General features: G+C 40.9%; 1 protein-coding gene across 1 annotated transcript; it reads left to right on the top strand.

The window, feature by feature from the left end:
* Window positions 1–13164: 13164 nt before the first annotated feature.
* On the top strand, window positions 13165–16092 carry nrl (neural retina leucine zipper; the record flags this gene model as incomplete). The annotated part of the gene is made up of 4 exons (XM_079685552.1): window positions 13165–13779; window positions 13872–14156; window positions 15222–15437; window positions 15876–16092. The coding sequence occupies 4 exons, from the start codon at window positions 13165–13167 to the stop codon at window positions 16035–16037; spliced, it is 1278 nt and encodes a 425-aa protein (XP_079541678.1). The 3' UTR covers window positions 16038–16092.
* Window positions 16093–16732: the final 640 nt, after the last annotated feature.

Below are 16732 nucleotides of genomic sequence, written 5' to 3'. Positions count from 1 at the left end.
AGCGAGCTACGCTAACGGATATAAGGAGTTTTTTCAACAACAAAGTGGAGGAGAGTCCTCTCCTGTCAGACTGAGAGACTCAGTTAGCTAAAGGACTCTCTCAGTGTTATCTCAGTGGGCACACGTTTATATGATCATTATAGTTATAAAAAAAATTGTAAAATATTCATAAAGAAAAAGTAAATCTGTTTACAGTTCTGTGTTGAGAGATGTATCCAAAGATCTCTTCATTTTGCTCTCAAAGTGCACCAGATTGATGCTTTTAACTTCAATATTAAATCTTCCCGGGGGAGCTTGCCCCCGAACCCCCCTATGTGAGTTCCACACACCACCTATAAAAATAGCACTTTACCTCTGCTTACACCTATACGCCGTGAGCTGATTATCGAGCCTTCATTGTAACAGTCGCGGGTATACTGTGTATTTGCGTGGGGATTGTTGCAGTAGAAAATTCCACTATAGCAACCGGTACATTAATGGGAAACCCTAAATGTTTGAGCACCCTCTATGAAACGTCAAGCTACCCCACAGCACCCCCAAAATAAATCTCTGGCGCCGCCACTGAGCCTGACTATTTGTGTTGGGGGGGCCCAACTTTTTTTTTTCTCCAAAGGGGGGCCTGATAGAAAAAGTTTGAGAACCACTGACTTAGCCACAGCCTCCCTCGTATTTTGAAGGTTTACCCATAGCAGGCCCGATGACATTCCATCCAAGATTCTGAGATAATCATTTCAGCAAATATTCACCTCATGGTGGCTGTGGAAGAAAAGTCAGGAGATCACCAAAGTCTGTGCAAATATTGACAGTGTGGGTGAGGATAGGACTGTATTTGAAAAAAGCTTCAGTAAGTATTACCATTATCAATAAGAAAAGTTAAAGCATAATCTCCAAGCAATTACACTTAACTTTGTATACCCTGTGTTTGTAAGAAAAACAACAAACATCAAATGTCTTTGAAATAATAATAATAAATACAAAATTGTACAATATATACGTATAATTGAAACACAATGGTAACTTACTTTTTTAAAGCGACACTGAATTTGTACTTTAGCTTTATGTTCATTTAAAGCGGTTAGATAACTATAAATACACATAATTGATGGCACATTTAGAACTCGAACACACATTGATGCACTCATGTGTACGTGCACGCATTTACATATAAGCAAGCATAAATACTGATTTAATCTAAGATGCTGCAGTTGGTCCTCTGTGTGCATAACAATGTTGCAGCTGCACTGAACATAACTGCAGGTGCTCTGCGGAGGAGCCTCGAGTTAACGCCTCCTCTCACTAACTAAAGATCATCATTACTCTAAATATATGGATATTTGTAACAGTTCCCTGCTTTCTCTGCAGTAGACTTGTTAAAACTTTCCAAGAACGCTCTGTGATTATTCATGTTGGATATGAGGTGTTTGTTACAGTAACTGTAAAATATATTAAAACTGCAAGAGAATACTAGTGTAGAGACGAATCAGAGAGAGAGGAGGAAGAGGGGAATGAATTAAAAGATTTAGTGTCAACTCTCAGTCTGGGAGAGTAGCCAAAATATCGACCACCTTAATCCCTTCATCCCTCTCTTCCTCCTCCTCATCCCCTTTAACCTCTCTGTCTGCTGCCACACTCTTGTTTACCTAATTTTATATGTGTTTTTTTAAAGATTAAAGTCGTCTAATTCTTCATGCTTGTTTGGATGTGTCAGTGTTGATGTGAAGTGAGACAATTAAAACCGCCTGTCTGTATTTACAGCCCTGGAGCAACGACACTATTGTTGTAAATGAATTTTAAGAATAAAAATGGTTGCAGTTGATGATGCCCTATGAACAACATGTTGCCCTTTTGATGAAGGCAAATACAAAATGTTTATTCATTCATGGATCCATGCCAAACATACTGTGAGTGAAATTGTATCAGTGTGATGAAATGTATAACCATGACGGGATACAGAGAAGCAGCACGTGCATGAATATAAGAACATTCTTCCTTAATTATATGTATTAATTCACTACGTGTGTTTATTGATCTGAGGTGGGGATGGACTAGGTAATAGGCTGGAGGTAGTTAATAGAGGTACTAACATTAGAGATGGTTTATGAAGGTATATGTTAATCTGACACCAGTTTAAGGGGGAGAATCCGCTCTAATCCTATGATTAGCCTGATAAATCCATCACAATGAAATACCACGTGTTGGCAGAATGGGTAAACACACAAACACAAACAACACAGTAACGGGTAGAATTAAAATAAATTATCAATAATCTTGTAGCTACAAAGTCAGAAAAAAATGGGCAGTTTAAATCTTAACAGTTGGGATGATGGATTATATGTCTGAGTAATAAAAACAGGAGAAAGGGGAGCAAGGCTGTCAGATGAGCAACAGGGAGCGATGCACCCTGAGGCATTTTACTGCAGAGTCGAATAGACTGTAACAATGTTTGATCATAATTAAAACTTCACAGCATGCTATGTGTCTTATTTTTAAATGATATCTAAATTAAAAATCATAGAGCTGTGGGGCATCCAGCTGATATTACAGAAATGTTTCAAGTCACAGTGGACACAGATATTAATGTAACACATCAGAAGACTTAATAGTTTGACATTTTGGGTTACGTGGTTATTCTCTTTTTGCCAAGAGTTCAATGAGAAGGTTGAACTCTCAAAGCATCCATTTAACTTGTTTTGCAAAAAGAAATCCCACAAGGCTGAAGGTGAATGAGGCAATTTTGTTGTGAGTTTTCATGGAAACATTAGAAACAGAACATTTAGAAAACATTTAAAAAATACAGTATATATACCAACAATAACAATAATTCCATAATTGTTAAAACAATGCATTAAAAAAGGGAGGGACTCTGGTTGGGGTGAGACGTGTAAACATGCTGCTTGTATTTGGGATTAAGACATGTGGGATAAGGCTGAATCTCCACCGCACGCCATCTGTCCTCAACTCTGTCTTCTCTTTCATTCGCTTTTTGTTTTTGCGTGCTTTTTGTCCTTCATAAAAAACGTTTCAATCTTACCTCTGCTTGTGGTTCGGTCTCGTCCTGACTTTCCCGGATTTCATGACCCCATGTTGCCCTAAGAGCGTCTCAGAGGATAAAAACTGGATAAAATGGAATTGTGTTGACAATGTGAGGGGTTAGCTTTCAATTGAGGGATTTGGGAAATAAGATGCTCGAGTTTGAAGGGTCACATCACCCAAATCACTCAGCCATATTACCACTAGCAACACGTAGGTTTCTATTCGTTTTGGTTTTGAGATATCTTGTTTTAGATGTTTCTGCTTCCATCACAATACAACAACATTGAATGTAATCTAGTTTATGGTACTTGCAGCATTAAAAATTATTTAAAAATCTTTGATAATTACTGTTTTTCTTTGCCAGGCACAATGAATAATATAACAATTATAATCCACCACACAGTATAGAAAATAACTATATAAACGCAATCAGTATACAACCTACACATCTACTACTCACTACCTCTCCCCATTAGGATAATCACAGTGTGGGATAAAAGGGCTGATTACTTAAATACAGGACTGGAAATAAGGCTGCAGAAGAGCAGTGAACATTGTCAGGCTGTAAAACCTGATCCCACCTGAATGTGAGGAACGCTGAGATGCATGTAAGTGGCTGCGGGACCAAAGTGTGTGTGGCTGCAGATGGAGGAGGGCTGGTGGTGTGTTAGGCATGAAGTATGAGGTAAGTTCCTCTGTCTCTCCCTCTCTTTGTCCCTCACCCTCATGGGAGGCCCTGTTGGTTTAGCTGCTAAGCTTTCCCCGGAAACACAAATGATGGACAGATAAAGAGGTTAAAACAGAGAAAGAGGGGAAGAGAAACCGAATAAAGAGAGTAGAACCTATTTTAAGGACTTTTTTTGCTCCAAATACTTATATTTCCTCGTCTCTCAATATCTTCTCTGCACATCAGATTGTTTTGGGTTAAACGGCAGAGGAAAATAGTCAAATCCTGTTTGTGCATCTTGAGCTGTTTCCATGAGTGTGGTTGCCCTTAAGGTTTTGTTTACACTTCAAATCAGATTTGTGAATGCAATATAAACTCACTGATTCCTTAAAGAGACAAAATAAAGAAAGTTTGAATGAACACATTTAGCTTTAAGGGAACATTGAGAAAAATGTATTGTGCATTTCTCTCTGCTGTGCACAGACAAGTTAATTCACACATTTTGACTCAAACTGCAAGTGGCAGGGCAGTGTGGAGGCACATGTGGCACTACTTTGATTTGTAAGAACAGAAATAAACCCCACTGGGGAAATATTGAAATCACAGCAGCAGCAGCACTGTTTGGTTTACTCATAATGTTGGACATTTCTTTTTACTGATCCATTTGCAGAGGTATCTGAGTGGATGATACCAAAACTACATCCCATAAAGGTTAAAACAAAAAAGGGGAACCCACAGCAATTATGTGTTTCCATTTTAGGACATGTTATTTATTTCTGAAGGTCAGCAGGCCGACGGTCCCCATATGTTGACTGGTTTATTTGATGAAGAGCAATGGTGTCAGGGATTAATTTGAAATCACTGAAATAATGAAGGTGGTCCTGTATTATTATGAAGTTGAAGCCATCAAAGGAGGCGAGTGTCAACAACCAGTTTTGAGACATCTATAATTTAGTGAAATTCACTAAGAAGAAACAAACCCCGGGCCTGGAGTATACAATACTCATTATATAATATTATTTTATTTAAGAAATAATAAGATTCACATTTTTATAAATACTCATGCATTAGCAATTGGGAGACCCTGGTGAGTTACTGTAACATGGCGGTAGTCTTGCACTTACAAAAAGCGTTCTCCTAACCACCAGAAAGGCAGTAGAAGAAATATTACAATCTTTTATACCATAGTCTAAAAAGAATATTACAAGTAAAAATCCTGTATTTAAAATATAAATTAAGGAAAAGCACTGAAGTACAATCGGCTAAAATTGTTATATATTTGTATGATTAAAGTGTATCCCTAATGTTGAAGTCTATCAAAACGTAGCCACATTTAGATACTGTACCGACTGGCTTAAAAGTAGAGTAATGCATCATACATTTTGACATGCTTCATGCATCATGTATAGTACAATAAATGTATATGTGCATAAAATGAAACTGCCACTGATTAAAAAGTTCACACACACAGACATGAGATAAAGTTACCAGCTTTGACACCATTTTAGGAACTCAATCAGGTAGTTTCAATAGACTTCTTAAATTTGGACATACATTTTTATCCCCGTTACAGCCTACATTTGTTCATGTAGGTGGTTTTATTCTGGTATCCCAGCCCTTATATCTGTGGACATACTGTATCGGCTCAGTTCAGTATTTGTGAGCGTCCACTGTGAGGCAGTACAGAGTCTACAGCCCATCTTGTGTCAAGTACTTGACACAACTCTGGGATGAATGAATAAACTTTCATTTCTGAAGAAAAACTGAATCTGAGCTCTCACCTCAACGCATCTTAGTGGAGAAGAGTGTTTAAAGACTGTGTGTGTGTGTGTGTGTGTGTGTGTGTGTGTGTGTGTGTGTGTGTGTGTGTGTGTGTGTGTGTGTGTGTGTGTGTGTGTGTGTGTGTGTGTGTGTGTGTGTGTGTGTGTGTGTGTGTGTGTGTGTGTGTGTGTGTGTGTGTGTGTGTGTGTGTGTGTGTGTGTGTGTGTGTGTGTTAAACAGAGAAAAGATACAAGTAAACAGGAAGGGACGACATTTAACAATTGTATGATAATGGAAAAACTAAAATAAAGAGCGACAGACAGACACAGCGAGAGATAAATACAAAAAGACAGAAAGAGAGAGTGACATTGTCAGAGAGCTGTGAACATGCCTGTGAACCATGAGAGAGGGATGTGGGGATAAAAGAGAGCGAGAGGGGAGAGAGAGACAGAGAGGGAGAGAGGGAGAGAGAGAGACAGAGATGGAGAGAGAGAGAGACAGAGAGAGAGAGAGAGAGAGAGGGAGAGAGAGAGGGGATTGTTGCAAACAGGGATTTGCAGCAGAGGGGAGAGAAAGAAAGGGGGCAGTGGCACTCAGTGACAGAGTGCTATACACACTCACATGCGAACACACACACATACACACTCTCTGTTTCCTCTGTATCTCTTTCCAAACGTGTCAGTCAACCAGTCAGTTGATTATTTGTGTGTGTGTGTGTGTGGTGGGGGGATGTTGAAAAGAGCTCGTAACCATCCTTCATCTCTATGACCGACGGTAAGATCATTTCATTCATTTTCACTCTCATGTCATCCGTCATTCTACTTTTTTGTCTCATGTCTGTATGTGTGTGTGTGTGTTTTGCTCTTTTTGGCTTACTTTTTTAGCGTGACTCTGGTCCAGAGCCATGTTGAGGCCTCCATGGAGCCCTGTCACTGTTTGCTTTCTTTTACAATCCGTTTTGAACCACGGGGGGTCAAACTAATGAGCTGTGCAGTCGAGGCGTTAGTCAAAGGTAGACTTTTAATAAAATGCTCATTTTAATCCTAATAACTTTTATATTTGAGGGCCTTTAATCAGGGTTGTTGGAGGAAATACCTTTGCTCCACTACGGCTCTTTGATGTAGTCACCACGGTGTCATACTGATTGATATTGTATACTTGGTCTGTTCACTTTGTTTAACTGTGTATGAAAGGACAAATTGTTATTTTATTCAACAAATTGAAAACAGGGTAACCTATAAGTCATTATATACTGTATTGATTCATGTGTTGTATTCATATAACTTTTATTTCCATGTGAAAAAAAGGTTTTTGATTTTAAACCCTACTTCCAACTTCCTAAATTCCAACATTTGAATACAACACACACCATTTGCAGCTTTTTTCTCCCCTCCACTGTATAGATATGAGTTCCTTACTACATGAAAGAGTCTCAGGCTCTGGATTAAAGTTAATAATATGATTTGTTTTCGGAGATGTGAATCTTTATGTCAAAAAGCCCTTTGAATACTTGTGCTTCAGTTGGTTATGTGTTCATAGGCAGATCTTTCCAGAAAAATTACATGTCATATCTATTGTGTGTGATTGCATTAGCGTAATAACTAGGAATCGTTTCTACATAGAAATACCCTTTTGACAAATCGTTTAATAGATTTTTTTATTCACATACAAAATAAGAAATTCTTGCTGGCTACAGAGAAGCAATGTGGAATTGTTTGTCACCTTTATAAGAGGACATTTCACTTTTTGAATGAGAAGTACATTTGTAAACTTTAGGAATCGAAAGTAGTTTACATTTGTCTGCACATGGCACACACTTTGGCATCTGCAACATGTTTGTGAGTGTGCAGGCATTAGCCCCATATATGTGTGAATAATGTGGTGGGCAGGGGGAATGTAGTGCAGATTACTGCCACATTAACAGGCCCGACACACTGACTCACACTGTCTCACTTCATGTTCGACAAAATCAGAATTGCCTTCTTGTCAAGGCATTTATTGTACATTAGTACGGTGAATATAGAATAATAACATTTCAATCATGTTGAAAAATGAACTAGCAGGAAACACTACAGACTTAAAAGGTTTTAGTGTAAAGGAAGGTGTTTGATAAATACAATGACATGAGCTTAAGGCTGTATTAAGGTTATATAAAAGGGTCTATAATACAATTAACAGCTTTATTAATGGTTAGAAAAATAGTAATGCCTAAATAGCAAGTTAAAAGCCATCACTAAGAAGAACTTTTGGGTTGCAAATTTGTATTCTTCCAGCATATTCCCTTCCTTTTACTTGTATTAGAATTGCCTTGTGTTGAAAAGTGCAATACAGTATAAATGCTTGCTTTGCCTTGCCTTGCCTAAGTAGATTTTATACGCATTGTAAAATGATGCGGTGGGAAGGTTTTCTATAACCTGGAAAGAAAGTTATTAACTCCTTATGACTGATCTATAAAGCATTAGTGAATGATTATATGGGAACTTCACAAATGTCACACATCAAAGTCTGTCTACAGGTTTTGGGGAGTATTACAGCATGGCAAGCTTTAAAATTGTTTCCTCCCAAAAAATTGTTTAAATTCAAGCAACTTTCATCAGCATTGTTGGTCACTTAAGACTCTGAAATGTGTGGACCTTACCATACCTCCGTAGACCGCTCCTCTTCTGTGTTCGAAGCAAGCAGCTTCTTTAGCAGTTAGCGTACACTCTGCTACCTAACCAAACTGTCTGTGATCAAGTTGCATTGTGGGTAGTGTAGACAGCTGATTTTCCAACAAGTCCTCCAACTCATACGACCAAATAGGTTGTTTGTTAAAGCGCTTAGTACGACCTATAATCACGTTTTAAGGTTTTCGACCTCTAGTGCTTCCGTTGACTGCAAACGTTACAGAGAGTCGTTTATTCACAAATAACCCTCTCTGTAAAATCCTAAATTGTAGGATAGTTTGGCCATTGAAATGCTTTTTGATTAGATTTCTAGCGAGAAGTGTATATTGTACTTTTAGAATCCACGTCCAGTGGATGTGTAGGATCTATAGTTTGATAGATATTACGAAGATGATTTGAGGCTTCGCCAGGAGAACGTGTATGCGGCAGCTTTCATGTAAAGTTAGCGTCAACCCTCACGGGGTGAAAACAGTATTTCCGGTCTCGAAGTTTTCATAATAAAACCAATGATCAAATGATTTAAAGGACCCATGTCATGGCCATTTGTACTGATCATAATTCCATTGTTGAGGTATACTAAAATAGATTTATACTGTGCAATTTTCGAAACTCACATTGGTTTCTCATACAGCATTTCTGTAAAGTATGTGTATTCACCGGTATTCACTCTCTGTCCTAAACGGCTTGTTGGAGCTCCTGCCCCCCCCCCCCCCCTCCCTGTGAGCCCAGTGTGCTCTGATTGGTCGCGAAGTTGAGATGCTCGCAGCTGCTGCGAGGAGCAAACAGGCTTCCGTGTCAGCGATACAGGAGAACAAGCGAAACTCATCCTGAGCACACACAAACACTCACAGCCGAAGTAAAAACAATAAGTGTGGCTTGATATTGAGTAAGAAAAAGGTTTATAACGCTGTGAGGATGGGTCTGCGGAGAGCATTTCTCTCCGATCCCGATGTAGTAGCCCAAAAAACGTTTACCCATTTAAACAGTCGTTGTAGACACCTTGTTTGTTTTAAACATCATAAATACACAAACAACAATGAATACTTACAGGTTGTGTACCCGAATCTCCCGCTGGTCCAAACAAAATAGGAACGGCATCGTTCTTCAATGCCCTACGCTGTACATATCCGGCATGAATCGCTGAAAGGTTTGGGAAGCTTTGTTTCGTGAAAGGCTGGCAGAGGGTGTGGCCTCTGGGTATCCCCACGTCAGAGTGCCCAGGAAGTAAATAATGGAAAAGGAAAAATCCGAAGTTGGAGTACCAAACACTGACTCCAGATACTCATCTGAGTACCTCACTGAGAAAGTTGTGTGCACCCCTGTTCATAACACACAAGGGGACGGGTAATAACCGGAAAAGCATGACATGGGACCTTTAACAGTGATATCTGCAGTACTCATCCACTAAAAAACATCAGTTTATCCTTGTTAATTACACAACATTAATTGGTTTAAATTGTGTACAATGCTTTTGTGTTTTTCCCATAGGTTTTTCCCTTTCGATTCTGAGAGACACATTTATTTTTTCAGAGGTTTTAATAGGCTAAAACATCGAACTACCCATAATCCTGGATGTTTTAGCCGCAATGCACGTCGGGATATGGTGTTTATGCGATATGAAATCGGAAAACATTTTAAAAAACTAAATAATACTTTATTCCGAGTGTTCATGCTTTTTTCTTTGGAAGTCATCACATAACGGCATTGTAATAAACGGTTCGGCTGCATTAAATACAACATATCTGCCGTAGTTCTTTATTTATAGAGCCTTGATTAGAAGACCTTTTGACAAACTGGAAGAAATGCTGCCGAAACTGAATATGTGACAGATAAATACTACTTTGTCAAATATTAAGTCTGACAAAGTACTTAACGTCTAATATATTGCATAGTTTATTTTGGCACTTGACAATCACCTTCCCTGAATTTGACTCAGGTGTAACTAAAGTCTGATTTAAGGGTTATTTATATTTCACATCATTAATCAGAATCTGCAAAGTAACTCAAATAAATGTAGTGGAGTAAAAATAGCAGATTAACCTCTGAATTGTAGTGGAGTAGAACAAAGTAGTACATGCTGCTGTAACAAAAACATTTCGATGATGATCGATGGCTACTGCCATATTTGCAAAATGTGGTCACCAGCTGTTAAATAAAGCTCTTCTGACCTTAGCTGTCATGTGGGTATATTAATGCTGCCCATTATGGACAGAAGCCATTTTCACCCATTTATTAATTATATTTTTTAGATTTGATAACACCACTGTGTTTCGTATCCCCAAAACCTCCAGGGGTGTACACAGTTTAATACTGGCAACTTCTAATTGTGGGAAATACGAAAACGTCTTTTAAAACTAGAATTCCCAGTAGAGACGTGCCATAGAAGATGTTGTGAAACTCACAATAGCCAGCAAGTGTAGTATTGGGGGGGGGGAGGCTGGGCTGGACACGTCCAAGTCCAGTTTTGGATCGTCTGCCGTGGTTCCATTCCATTTCAAAGAGCTGTTTGACGCTCGGCGTAACCTTGTCGCACTCTGACTGCCACTCCAACATCCAATCACAGAGCTTGAGGACTAATCACGGGGTTTGTAAAGCAAGGCGGATGTTGTAGTCCCAAACGATAGCTCGGGATTCTGGGTAGTGTAGTGTCTCCGGAAACTCTGTAGGGTCTAAACTCCGAAAAAACTATTTGTTTCTCCGAATCAAAGGTTAAAAACACAAAAGCATTGTACACAATTTAAACCAATCAATATTGTGTAATTAACAAGGATAAACTGATGTTTTTTAATGGATGAGTAATGCAGATATCACTGTGTAATCATTTGACAGTGAGGGGAATACTTCCGGTTTTATTATGAAAACTTAGAGACCGGAAAAACAGTTTTCAACCCGTGAGGGTTGACGCTAACTTTAAATGGGAGCTGCCGCATATACACGTTCTCCTGGCGAGACCTTAAATCATCTTCGTAAAGCCCGGACACACCAATCTGACAACAAAGAACTGACACAGACGGGCACCGATTGTCGTGTCGCCTCGCGTCTCTGCGTTTCGGCCATGTGTCGCACTGGAACACACCGCAAAGACTTCAGCCGACGGCCAAGAAGCACGTACGAACTGTGCATGCGTGAGTGGCAATAACTCTCCTTACCAGCAGGTGGCGGTAGTGTGTATTCGTCATTCAAAAAAGGCAACATCCGGAAGACAGACTGCGTGATAACCGAGAGAAGAAGAACAGACTTCGTGATAAAAACAAACAACAAATAGCATGTGCGTTCCATTTTCACTCTACAACGAGAAGCTCATGGGGCTTTCCCCAACCTGTGTCGAGTGCTGGGGTTAAATTAAATCTCAGATTTGCCTTCTTAATAGTTTGTTTGGGTCCCTCACTTCCGTTTCGCTTCTCATGCACTGATTCGCTAGCTGAACAGCCAATCAGACTGATTTATTTCGCCGACTGCCTTTGGCCGACTGCCCGCCGATTCAACATGTTTTTGGATGAAAAGGCGTCGGCCCGGCTGAAAACCTGAGTAGGGCGTGTTGACGCTCATCGTCGGCCTAACGCCCACCGACGCCGATAATCGACCTGTTGTGTCCATGCCTTTGTCTATAAAACTATAGATCCACATCCACTGGACGTAGATTATAAAAGTACAATATACACTTCTTACTAGAAATCTAATCAAAAAGCATTTTAATTGCCAAACTATTGCACAATTTAGAATTTTTCAGAGAGGGTTATTTGTGAATAAAAGAATCTCCGGAGCGTTTGCAATCAACGGGAGCATGTTGTTTCTTACACGACCACTAGAGGTGCTACACTTTAAAACGTGACTCTGGGTCGTAATAAGCTGCTGAACAATCGACCTATAATGGTCATTTTTTGTATGAGGACAGGCTGAAGTAATAAGAATGCATTTCTGCCACACTGATGATTTTTTTTAACCGTCCATCGAAACTCAGTCTAAGTTATGCTAAATCGGCATAGTACTCTTTTATGTAAGGGATAATGTGCAGCGACGCGGTCATTATGGGGAAAAGAACACCGACAGGCCAAACTGCATGCAGTTTGCTTTTCTAACTGACAAGACAAGAGTGACAAGAAAACAGCGGAGAAGTAACGGGCAAAAACCCTCCTTATTGCGCAGCGGTCCAGACATAGACATCAAACGGCGACACATATTCAGTTACCAGTTACTTTGGCATTGGGGCAGGGGTATCTAGATACTTCCCAAGGTTTGACATAATGAATTGTGCTACTTTTAAAGCAAGCAGCGATGTTTTCAAATCTGTAATCAAAAAGCCACAAAAACGCTATCGAAGCAGTTCCTGACGTTGCTACGTTAGATCAAACGGTAACAACGGACTATTTTTTTAGCGGATGCATGTCAATTTAAATCAATACATACATCTATTTTTTAAATCAATAAAATAATTTTCTAAATCCATAAAAGCATTTCAACCAATATTGGGAGTCATAACGTTACTTTGTTGAGAATGTGGCCATGTAATAAGCGGGATAATGTGCAGCTGCGCGGTCATTATGGAGAAAAGAACACCGACAGGCTGATCAGGAGCCCGACGCGAAGCGGAGGGATCTAGATCGGCATGAAGGTGTTCTTTTCCCCATAATGACCAAGTAGCTGCACATTATCCCTTACGTAATAAAGCCATCAGTTACAGCTTACATCATTAGAAAAGGGTGCCAAATTAGAAAGTGGTTCCAAAAATGTTACATAAAAATTGTTTTTAGGTAGATTTATACCTAAAAAACTTATACAATGGTCCTTTCTCTTCTCGTCCTTTTATCCCAAACCCTTTCTTTTTATTCCATCTTTCCTTCAGGAGAAGAGAAACAGAGACAAGGACCCGGGGACGTACAGTTTCTCACAGAGGAAACTCACCCACCAGTCTACTTCCTGAAATCACCACTCCTTCTGTCTATGAGCTGCACTGAGGCAGAGGAGTGGACTTCCAAACAATCCTGACACACAGAAACCCCCTGTGAATCCCCCAGAGGCCCCCCGAGCAGCAGCACCATGTCCTCTCCTCTCCCCATGCCCTCTCTCCCCCCCAGTCCTCTGGCCATGGAGTACCTAAATGACTTTGACCTCCTCAAGTTTGAGGTGAAATCTGACACACCTCCGCACCCTACTTCATGTGTGTTTCCCAAGTCTGGTCTCCCCCAAGACCCCTCCAGCTCGCCTTACACCAGCAACCCTATGCAGGATTCCAGTTTGAGCTCCAGCCCTTACAACTCGCTGCCACCCTCGCCATCGCTCAGTGACGCCCACCCACCACCTTCTGGCTCTTCCTCCCTCTCATCGTCATCCTCCTCCATCTCCTTCCCCCTCTCCCTCTCTAACAGCTTCACGTCAGGCATCAGCTCCGGCTCTCAGGGGAACGTGGAGGGAAGCCCGTCCCACGGGGGGCCTCAGGGTCCCACCCCGGCCTCGCTGGAGGACCTGATCTGGCTGGCAGCGCTGCAGCAACAGTTTGGAGGTGATGTGACAGGGCCTTCGAATTTGATGGGGGCCTTGGGGGGAGTGCCAGAGCGGGGGGAGAGAGAGAGGGGGCCTGTCAATGGCTTCCTGGGCTGTGAGGACGCTGTGGAGGCTTTGCTGAACTCAGCTGCGGCAGCTGTCAGCTCGCAGGTAACAATTTATAATTTCTTTATGTTAAATGTTCTCTAATTGATGAAGGAGTTGACTCACATCTTCTTCCATATTGTCCCCCCTCTCTTCAGTTTCCAAGTCTTTCTCAGAGTTCCAGCAGCAACCTGGGGGATTCTAGCAGCGACAGTGGAGCAGACATCTCCTGCCCCAAAGGGACAGACATGTGCCATCGCCCGCTCGTCTTCCTCTCATCAGCCCCTAACTCACTCCCCAACGACGCCCCTAACTCAGCTCCATACCCACAACCCCTCAGCCCCCAGGCCCGCCTTCATCACCACCAGCATCACCATCATCAGCACCACTCGCACCACTCCATACATGGCAGCCATCACCATCATCACCACTCAATGAGTCAGGTACACACGGATCAATCCGCAATAGCTTGATAATGACGATTGTGCTCGACGGGATGATTTCATGGATTAACGAGGGAGATGTTTTGGAGGTGAAAGAATTGAACAGTGACACTTGTGGCATTAAAGGGCTGGGCGGAGGGAGAGGGATCGTTCAGTGAAGGATTAGGATTAGGAAATTAGAACATTGTTATTAATGTCTGTGTCTATCTGGAGCCTCACTTTGAGGATCACTCTCTCATGGCAACAATAAGTGAAGCAAGAATTTCGTTTTTGACAGTCCAAGGTTTTGATTTACAGTGAAACATACACTTACATTTAAACACAATTCTTCAACATTTATAGTCTTTGTCAGCAATTATAACTTTTTTCTATAATTACATTTTATATAGTATTGTAATAATTCAATATCTGGTCATACACCAGCTTTTAGCTTTCCAAAGTACGGGTTGTGGTTGTTCACGAATATATTAATAAACACAATATCTGCTTGCAAATAGGTTTTTTTAAGCTATGTATTGCATGTTTCTAGGGGGAGTTCCTCCAAAGCTAATATCAATAAGTAATCTCTAAAATGAACACTAGCCGGTTGTTAATAAACCTATAAATTAATAATTAAATCTTTAAGGGGCTAAATGTGATTGGAGGACAAATCAATTGCTGCTACTGTAGCCTCTTCAATGCTGAATCTAATTTTACTTGGTAAATCAACTCTGTAATCTGCTTTCCGGTGGATAAAGATGTCTGGGTGTATCTCTATGTGGAGCACGGTGTTGGCTTATGATAATATCTGCTATTATTGCTGTGTGTAATCCTCATAACTGTCAACCACACTTAGTCAGATTAAATGACAGATTATGGACATGTGGTGCTGAAATGTGCCCGCTGACAGACAAACACACACCCAGTATAACACATCACATGTCTACCAGTCATCTCACAATCAGTTATGGTTGAACTATTCCACACTCATTTAACTCATCGATCATTTTCATAATTTGTCTTGTTTCCAATTAACATCAGAGCACAGCATATTCTGAATGTGTGTTTTCACCATCTGCTCGGCAGTGTGGGGCCAATGATCGCTTCTCTGATGAGCAGCTGGTGAGCCTGTCAGTGCGGGAGCTGAACCGACACCTGCGAGGAGTGAGTAAGGATGAAGTGGTGCGCTTGAAACAGAAACGTCGCACTCTGAAGAACCGGGGCTATGCCCAGTCCTGCCGATACAAGCGCCTACAGCACCGCCACGCTCTGGAGTCGGAGAAACATGTGCTCACACAACAGGTACATGCCTGTTCATGACTGACCAGCTTTATTTTTATCCAAGCTATATCCGACCACAAACTTAAATCCTAATCTGATCTCATCTTTAATCTGGAGGTTTAGACAATTCTAAATTCCCTTCATGGCTGAACAATAGTGATCGTGGCCCTCTCTGACGCCCCCGACAGTGGACATCGGACATTTTTTACCCCACTTTTAGCTCCTGAGGGAAAAATAATATGCTAAAAATAGAAAATGTTCTTGTAATGTTCCAGAAAAAAAAAAAACTGTTATACATTGTTATTCCTCTAAAATTGCATTTGGTCCGCCTGGCCCCCCAATTTCAAATGTTCTAGAACCGCCACTGCTCCTGACTCTTTCTTGCATTCAATTTAAAGGAACATCTTTGCACTTTGGCTTAGCAACAGCACAAATGCCTTTTTTTTTTCTCCTCCTCAGTTGGATCAGCTACAGTGTGAGCTGAATCGAGTGCTGAGGGAGAGAGATGCCTACAAAGCTCGCTACGAGAAGCTCCTCAGCACGAACCACAGCATCGCAGCTGAAGCCCCACCGACCCGCAGCAGCAACCCACCTTCCCCACCCCCTGACTACTTCCTCTGAGCTAAACCCACGGGGAGAGGAAGGAATAAACAGAGGAATGAGAAACCAGCCAACGTGGAGCAATGAATGATGAGTAATCAGACTTGGGGAAGAAAACAAGGATGTGTATGTGTGTGTAAGTGTACGTGTGTGTGTAAGTGTGTGTAAGTGTGTGAGAGAGAAAGTGAAAGAGAGACATTGGCAGGCAGTTTTGGAGCGATACAACTGTGAAATCCACTATTTAGTGATTAAAGGGGAATAAGACTGCTAACTCATAGTGTTAGACTCAGCTCTAGGCTGCTTCATGGACAACGCTTTTACTTCACTGTGAATGATAGTTGCACAAAAACAGGTTGAGAGTACAACAGTGGACAAACACGACTGTGAGAAGTGGATTGAAAAAGCGTTTGTCTTGAATTAAAACGTATCAATAGTCCCTGATACTGCTGAGAATATTATCTATGCAATATCATAGCTGCAATGTACTTTCAAAATGAGTGGTTGGGGTTCAAACTGTAGTTGTGTTTTTTTTACAATAAGCTGCTAAAGCTGCAGAGGTCTGAGTAGTGCAGTGGTGCTGGATGTGGAGTGGTATGGGCTTGGATAAAGTATCCACGGCATGCAGTTGTGTTTGCCAGCTAATTTTTCACAGTTGCCTACCAAAGTGTATAAGCTCACCAAGACTTGTTTTTATTTTAAAGATGAATAATCATAGA

This window comes from Notothenia rossii, assembly GCF_949606895.1.
Source record: "Notothenia rossii genome assembly, chromosome: 1".
Classification (NCBI taxonomy): Eukaryota; Metazoa; Chordata; class Actinopteri; order Perciformes; family Nototheniidae; genus Notothenia; species Notothenia rossii.
The sequence above is the reverse complement of the archived record's forward strand: the minus strand, read 5'-3'. Positions and strand labels throughout refer to the sequence as shown.